At 33.3% G+C, this 8,902-nt stretch overlaps 1 protein-coding gene across 1 annotated transcript; it reads left to right on the forward strand.

Moving 5' to 3' along the window:
• Positions 1–6,598: 6,598 nt before the first annotated feature.
• LOC141516997 (olfactory receptor 4P4-like) lies at positions 6,599–7,528 on the forward strand. The gene has a single exon (XM_074227939.1). It carries the CDS (start codon positions 6,599–6,601, stop codon positions 7,526–7,528), a length of 930 nt encoding a protein of 309 aa, XP_074084040.1.
• Positions 7,529–8,902: the final 1,374 nt, after the last annotated feature.

The raw sequence follows: 8,902 nt of genomic DNA on the forward strand, positions 1-8,902 counted from the left end.
TTGTTTCCTCCCTTTTGGTGAAAAAATGGAAATTTTGCATTAAGACATATTCATTTTTTTTAAATCATCAATTCCAAGGTGATAACCAAGGATACATCTTTATTAAAACTTTGTAAAACTATTTCGTTTTGGCACCAAAATTTGGACACTTTAGGCAATTCACACATAATCACACAATATAATATTGAAAGGATAAACAGGAAAGGATTATCAATCTTATTTTTCCATCTCTTAGATGACTCATCATTTTAAATACAGAACATTTTCCTCTTCTTCAAATGGCAAAGAAATGACTGTCAGTCAGGTTTGTCTCACCTATGAAGTACTCTAAGTTTACTTTTTTTTTAGGGTTTTGCAAGGCAAATGGGGTTAAGTGACTTGCCCAAGGCCACACAGCTAGGTAATTATTAAGTGCCTGAGACTGGATTTGAACCCATGTACTCCTGACTCCAGGGCCGGTGCTTTATCCACTGTGCCACCTAGCTGCCCCCTAAGTTTACTTTTGACAGTGGATTACTTCAGCCAAATCCCCAAATATCATTTGACACATTCAGTGCATAAGCCTATGAGTTACAAATACATATAAAAAGAAGGACATTCCCTACCCTCGTAGAGCTTACATATTATTGATGAAGGATAACATATAGGAGTGCTGATAATTTGGAATAATAAAAGATATGGGAGAACCAGATCTGTCTAGAGTAGTATTGCAGGACTCTTAGCAAGTACCTCGACTTTATCATCATCATCATCATCATCATCATCATCATCATCATCATCACCAGCAGCAGCATCATTACTATTTCCTAAGAAATATCATTTTGGATAATCAAATGTGAGTCTTAGGAAAAAAGCTCATTTGATGAGGTACAAGTCACAATTGCAACTTCTGATACTGTGAACAATGATACACACGGAGACAACCACACACAGACATACAGACACACATACACACAACTAAGGGAGCAACATAGATAGGTTCTGGGCTCACATCTTTTTTCTTCCACAGAACAGTTTTCTTCCACAAGAATTGTTGAAATTAATCCTTGAATTTAAAATAATAGAAAATAAAAATGAACTTTATGTTGTATATTGAAATCACTCCTTGTGCAAAATATGAAGAGATGAAATATAAAAAAGAGCAATAATTACTTTATTAGTTCTACTTGAATAGTGTGGCTATATCTAGAACAGTAGAGGGGGAAGACCCGTCCAGGTTCATCTTATAGGCACACCCGTTATTTTCCAGACTCTATTATGCAACTGTTGCGTTTTCCCAGTAGTTGGAGGAGAATAAGTTTTTTATCAGGGAGAACAATAAAAATGTTATTCCGTCATATAGGTTTAAGTTGATGAAGACTTGTATTAGTGGGTTTATAATGTCACTGGAGAATAGGAAACACATGCAAGCTATTTAAGGAAGGCAAAAAATGACAGGCCTGAAGAAAAGGACAGTATGGAAAGAAAGAATGAGTGAGAAGTCCAGGAGGACACCAAGATTAGAATCCAGTGAGTAAGAGAATGTTAATGTATATGAGAGTATTAGGGATCTTTGGATAAAGAGAGACTTTAGAGGGAGAAGATAATGAGTTTAATTTTGATATGTAAAGTTTAAGATACCTACAGAAAATTCAGTCTGAGATATCTGATAAACATTGTGAATGTAATAATAGAGGCATAAAGAGAGGTTAATCCAGGCAAAAATAACATCTTAATAAAAACCTAATAGATGATGAAATCCACCAAATGAAATAGTACAGGAAGAACATGAGGCCTTATAAGTTTTCTGACTAGAAAAATAAGCCAAAGTCAAGCTGGGAGTAAATTTCAAATTGACAATTTTGTATTCCTTCATCATATTTTAAAAGAAATAGGAAGCCATGAAGATTTTTAGTCAGAAAAATGGGATACTCAAAAGTATCCATTTTGAATAACACCTTGGAAACTGGTTGAGGGACAGATTAGAGAGGTTATAATGTAGTCAGGTAGATCCATTTGATGGTTATTGCAACATTTCAGGCAAAAGATATTAAAAATTGTATTAGGATGACTGAGATAGGAGTAGAGAAAATTATATTGATGAAAGGGGATTATAGAAGATAGAACTGACAAGATTTGGCAAATTATTGAATGGGAAGGGTTAGAAAGAGTGAAGAATCAAAAGAGTCTGCAAGAAAACAAAACAAGTAACTAGGAAAATGACTTTGGGAAGAGGGACATTTACAAAAAAGGAAAAAAGACAATGTAATTTTAAGAGTAAATGAATTTTAGATACCTTTGAGACATTCAAGAGGAATTCTCCATCACACAGTTGGAAATATGGAAAGTTCCATATTTGCAAATTACAGCAAATTAATAATTTTATCTATGGCAATAAAAGAGATTATCAATTGACTAATTGTAGATAAATAAAAGAATTTTAAAAAATAGAGATCACATTTATACATACTTGAAGATTATTAATGAGAAACTTGCATGGAAATAGTTAGATATGGAAAGACAAGAAAAAGAAATAGAAAGAAAAGAATAGCAGTATCTTATAGGGGGGGGAGAGAGAGAGAGAGAGAGAGAGAGAGAGATAGAGAGAGAGAGAGGAAGAGAAGAAGAAGAGGAAGAAGAAGAAGAGGAAGAAGAAGAAGAAGGAAGAAAAAGAAGAGGGAAGAAGACAAAGGAAGAAGAAGAAAGAAGGAGAAGAAGAAGAAGGAAGAAGAAGAAGAAGAAGGAAGAAGAAGAAGAAGAAGAAGAAGAAGAAGAAGAAGAAGAAGAAGAAGAAGAAGAAGAAATAAGAGCAGGGAAAGAATGAGGTTAGGGCAGAGAAGGAAGAGGAGGAGAAAGAGGGGAAGCAAGAAAAGAAGTTGGAAGAGGAGAAACAGGGTAGAGAAGGGAGACAGGAAAAGAAAAGCAAAAAGGAAAGTAAAGAGAGAATATGCAGGAGAATATAATGAGTAGTGCATATTCTATAGAAAGATCCATAATATTTTACTCAATGTAACATACAGTTTTAAAACACACTCTCTTATTGGAGTTATCAGTTTTTGTTAATTTTTTTTGTTATTTTTTTGTTTTCAATATCTGGTCAACCAAAATCATATAGAAGACATAGTACTACATAATCCTTATGATATGTTAAACAGGAAATAGAAGCCTGATGAATAGTAAAGGACAATTTCTGCTTTCTAATATGTGGATTAATGAAGCAGCCTAATCATCATGAAAAAAAAATCACTAAAGTGATTTCCCCAAGCAGCAAAATTTACTTCTGCTTGCTCTTAGTGTACATGTTGGACTGCTTTGAAAAGCCTCTGGGAATGCCTCTTCCTGGAATATACTACGCCTTTAAATTCAGGTAATGCTGAAAGGTTCTTTTCTTGAAGGTTTTAATGTGGAGATAAGACTTTGAATGAGTGATTGATATTTATCTGTACCCTGATTCAGATTGAGACCACTTGTCTATAGAACACAAGCCCCATTTGCCAGCCTAAAGAGCTACCTACCATCACCATGAAAAACATATCTTCCTAAATCGAGGAAAAGTCTTTTGGAAATACATTCAGCCATTATCTTGATCACTATTTACCAACAATTACTTTTCAGGTATCTGTTTAATTTTTCAGATGATATGTTTGAATTCCTATAATATTATTTGCTTTGAGTTACTTACATTTGCTTTATTTTCTAGGTCTTATTTATTTTCATCGTCTTGAGCCCTGGATTTTTGCTAGATCAGGAATTTTTTAACCTTTTTTTTTATTTTACTGGATAGCCTTTGTTAGGAAAAGTTAGTGGACTTCTGAGAATAATGTAGCTAAATGCATAAAACATAATTAAAAGGATTACAAAGAAACTCAATTATATTTTTTGAAAAGATGCATTTATCCAATTCAGCATCACAGATACATTGAAATCTATAAGTTATTCACAAATTAATACTTTCTTTCTATACATAGCCATATTCTCCTAACATAAGAATCTCTAATTTTATGTGTATTTGTGTGTTTATATACATTTCCTCTAAAATCATCTTAGTAGATTCAGTAATTAAAAATTTTAATGGTATTGGGAGAGGTCCATACCAGCTCATAAATATGGATTACATATCATCTAGGCCTCCTTAATACAACACATTCCAATTCTATACTGCCATTGTCCTCAAAAGTATTTTCCTCTGTCTGCCACAAACATTGCCTGCCATTGAAGTCTTTCCTCATCTCCTAACCTCACTCATGGTTAGAAAGATGATTGAAATAAATATATGACTGATAGGGTTATTATGAGGTTAGAGCTATCTCAGCCTGCTATGTGTTATATAAATGTGATTTTTTTATTTTATTTAGGTATTTGTTCTACTCTAATACATTTTTTGATGCAGGGAGAGAAGCACTCAGTAGAAATAGTTTTAGTTAGCCCGATTTTTTACAGTGGCACAGTGCTTAATGTATAATTCATTGCCATTATCTGGTCTAACTATTACCAAGTGTCCATGATAATTGGAGGGTATCTCTCATGATTCTCATTTTGTGAGTAAAATGACGCTCAAGGAGATTAAATCATTTGGCTAAAATGAAAGTTCAAGTTTTACAGTAGCATACACTAGACAACATCCCATTACAGGTATTTCTTACTAGATCAGCTTTCTGTCTGCTTTTTAGCAGTTACTGGCAATAGGAAGAGAAATTTATTTATTCTAATGAGTTTACAAGGCATTTCATAGTTTTAATGAGGAATGTACTTTAATTACTTTTGGATGTAACTAATAGCAACTCTCTACTCTCTTTTTATTTGCTTCTGAGAGTCATAATCTTTTAAAAAGAAATAATATTATATTGCATGTCATATGTAGTTTTGTTGGTGAGAGAGAAAAGGAAGCGGTATAAAGAAAGAAACTAAGGAAAGAAGGAAGCAAGGAAGGAAGGAATGAGGGAAGGAAGGAAAATGCTTTAAAGTGGGTAAAATAACTGAATTAGCAAAAATTATATGTGGGTACCATCTCTGAACAAGGCCTGCCTCATTCAGACTGATGTATGATTTGACTACATGTTTCTCATTCACTGGATACTGTTGAGTTCCTTGTCATAGTGTCCATGGTCTTTGATAACTATATAATATGTGAAAACCTTTAGAATAAACGATGATTGACAATAAACAGAGAAGTAACAAATTGATCTTGTTTACCTGGTAGATGATGTTTTGCATTCTTTGCAACTGCTCCTGATATTGAGATTTTCTATCACCTTGATTAAATAGCTCATTATATTTGTGACTCAAAACTACCCCAATATCTTGCCTGCATAGACATATATATTACCAGTATTTTAGTATACGGAAGTTTGTTTTAAGTTTCATTTTACTTTTGAAAAATAACACTGTTCAGATTTATATTGTCCAGGAGAGAGCAATCACTATTGTGGGGAATATCAATACATTAGCACATCTATTAAAATTGCTGGACATATTTTACCATGGAAAAAATGTTACTTCTATTTTGAGTTATATGAAAGAATTACTTCAGGAAGAACTATTCTCAGTTCTTTAAAGTGAAATGTAATGTCTATAAGTTGCAAAGAGGAAGATTTGTTGTCAAAAACAATGGGAAAAAATTTTAAAAATTACTGAAAAGTGGAATAGTCTGTTGAATGGTATTTGACTCCATAATAGTTGAGGACTAGAGGGATTGTATAGATACTCAAGAGTGTCCCAGACCTAGAAGACATTCTTTGGATGGGAGCATTAATCAATTGTAGAAGAGAACTAATTTTTGAGATCAAAGTAGACAGCAAAATGGCATATTGTACATGGGTCTGTACTTTCATTATGTTTATCTTTTGCCATTATGCTTCTCTTTTGCCCTTTATTGAATGGAAATATATTCTTGAACCTGGTCTGAGAACTTTATAAAATATTGCAAAAGAATCCGATTTTTAGTCACCACATGATTTGATATACTGTGTGTGTTTCCACTAGTTTCTACATGGCTATTGTTTTATACCTTAAAATTGAAGAAAATTTAACTTAATTTAACCTATTAATTAACTAACTCATATAGAGTAGGAAAAGGACTGCAAATCTACGACTTCTAAAACCTTCTTTTGATATCCCCTTTTATATTTATTCTTATTATCTTTAGGTTAAAAAATGAATATCTCTATATGTCTTCTGTTTTGTTCAATTTTGTTTTGCAGTCAGATATATTAAATTTAATTATGTTGTAATCATCTTTGCATGGTGTGAAGGGTAGAAAAAAGTCCTATTAATTTTAAAACATAGCATGTATATTTTATATTATTGTCATTTATTTAAAATTGATACAATACTTTTGAAAGTAAAGATAAAGAATGCATTTTATTGGCAAAGATGAAATTGCTTGGTAGACAATAAATTTTATAAACTTTTCTGTGCTATGGATAAAATCATGTGCTTTTTACCTTCTTAATTGAAAATATTTAAAATATGAGATAAAATTTAAGAGCACTATGAGATTGATGTGGCATTTGATGTTACCTTAATAAAAAATTATCCATTTGATTCTAATTAGGATTTTTCATGCCCTCTCTCTTTTCAGATTATACTTCTGGATAGGCATTTTTTTTATACTTAATACATGGAAATTCCTAACAATGTCACTGAATTTATACTCTTGGGAATTCGCATGAAGAAAGAAATGAAGACAATCTGTTTTGTAATTTTCACGACTTGTTATTTAGCAATCTTCCTGGGAAACTTCATTATCTTCATCACCATCACTTACAGCCATCTGATGCAGCAACCCATGTACTATTTTCTTTGGCACTTGTCCTTCATGGATCCATGCTTCACTTCCACCATAGTTCCTAGAATGATTAGTGACTTAATTTCCTCAAAGAAGACTATTTCCTTTAATTGCTGCATGACTCAGCTCTTTACTTTTCACTTACTGGCAGGTGTGGAGATTTTCATTCTGGTTTCCATGGCCTTTGATCGCTATGTTGCCATCTGTAAACCTTTACATTATATGACAATTGTTAACAGGCAGAGATGTAACATGTTGATCCTGACTGCCTGGGTGTTGGCATTTTGGCACTCTGTTGCCCAGCTTTTCACAATCCTGAGATTACCTTTCTGTGGCCCTAATCAATTAGATCACTATATGTGTGATTCAAAACCCCTCTTAAAGCTTGCCTGCAAAGACAAACATATAGCCAATATTTTAGTCATTGCTAATACTGGAATGGTTGCCTTGGTAACTTTTCTGGTCTTGGTGGCATCTTATATCATCATATTATATAATCTTAGGAAGCATTCTTCTGAAAGTCGGCGTAAAGCCCTCTCCACCTGTGCTTCCCATGTCATGGTGGTTGTTTTGTTTTTTGTACCTTGCATCTTTACCTATATCCCACCTCCTGATTTCTTCAGTAATGAAAAAGAGTTCTCAGTTTTTTACACTGTGATTGCACCTATGTTGAACCCTCTCATCTATACACTGAGAAATTCAGAAATGAAGAATGCCATGAGAAAGGTGTGGTGCAGAAAAGTGACCTCATTCTTAAAATAAATCACTCAACCTGATATCAAATAGAGTTTGTATCACAAAATTGTGGAATAGATAGTGCTTTAGATAACACTGAATACCCAGCCACCTAATGTTATGAAACTTGACATTTCTTGGCTCTCCCAGGGTTCTCTTGAATCCTTAATGAGATATTAGATAGGCAGGATTATTGGAGCCATTGACTCCAACCCTGATTGATTATTTTCACTAAAGAGCAATCTGTTAACATGTACCCCACTTCTACCAAGTCATTAAGTAAATATTGTATTGCTTTTACAAAGCATTGTAGTAATGAATATAATAATATTTTTCTTTACAAATTCATTCTCTAGAAAGAGAAATGAAATTAAGATCAATGATTAGCTCAGTTATTGTACAGTATGGTCCTGATGTCAATCCAGTCTCCCTATGGGACTAAAGAACAAGGCATTCTGTTTTCTTAACTCTTCCCTTCTCGATTGATTCATTGTAAAATCCTACCTAAAATCCTGATTTATTTGCCTTTTGACTCCAAGGTCCTGGTCCAGTGGAGATTATTCACTTAATCTAGAAAATAAGAAAGGTAAATATAACCAAATAAAACAAATAACTACATCCATGTCATAGGGCAACAAGGTGAAATTGAGTGCAGGAACAGATGATCCCTTTCTCAAAACAATAGTTTATTCAGTTCATGATGCCCATTCTATGGGTGAACTTTTAGCCTCTCTGAAATGATAGATGAGAAAAAGCATGACTGTCACAGTCCCCCCAGTTTTAAAGATGCAAGCTGTTCAAATTTTTTCAGCTAAGAATTGAAAGATACTCCCACCCATCTGAAATAGGAATGAAGAGAAGCAGTATTTTCCATATTGGGTTACAACAGCATGCTACATTGACTTTATTATACTTTAAAACTCAACAGGTACTCAATGAAATATAGGTGCCCTGATGAGTGCACCAGATTGCCTTCTGTTATGCCTACATATAACTTGAACATAATTGGTATTAATAAAAGCTAATTTAATGAATTCTTGGGGAGTGGAAAAATTAGTGAGCTGCCTTCTTTTTTTCCTCTATTAACTCATTCTTCCACTCTAAGATAATTCTCACAAAGGTTTATAATGCCTAGGAATAAGGTCAAGCTGAAATAAAACTGAAATCTTTGATTTTTCTTTGGTTTACTTTAGCTTCCCCTATTTTAAAATCTCCCTGCCCTTTTACATCCTGTTCAACATTCAAAGCAGTCTAGCTGATGGCTAATCATATTATTCCTCTGTAATGTTTGCCAAAAGATTCCTTTAAAAACATGCACCTAGATTTTAAAGTCATTAGTACAAGTCAGAGTCTGCCAATATCTGATTCACCTATGTAACAAGAAAAAATGGATAAGCTCTT

Source organism: Macrotis lagotis, chromosome 3, assembly GCF_037893015.1.
Source record: "Macrotis lagotis isolate mMagLag1 chromosome 3, bilby.v1.9.chrom.fasta, whole genome shotgun sequence".
NCBI lineage: Eukaryota > Metazoa > Chordata > Mammalia > Peramelemorphia > Peramelidae > Macrotis > Macrotis lagotis.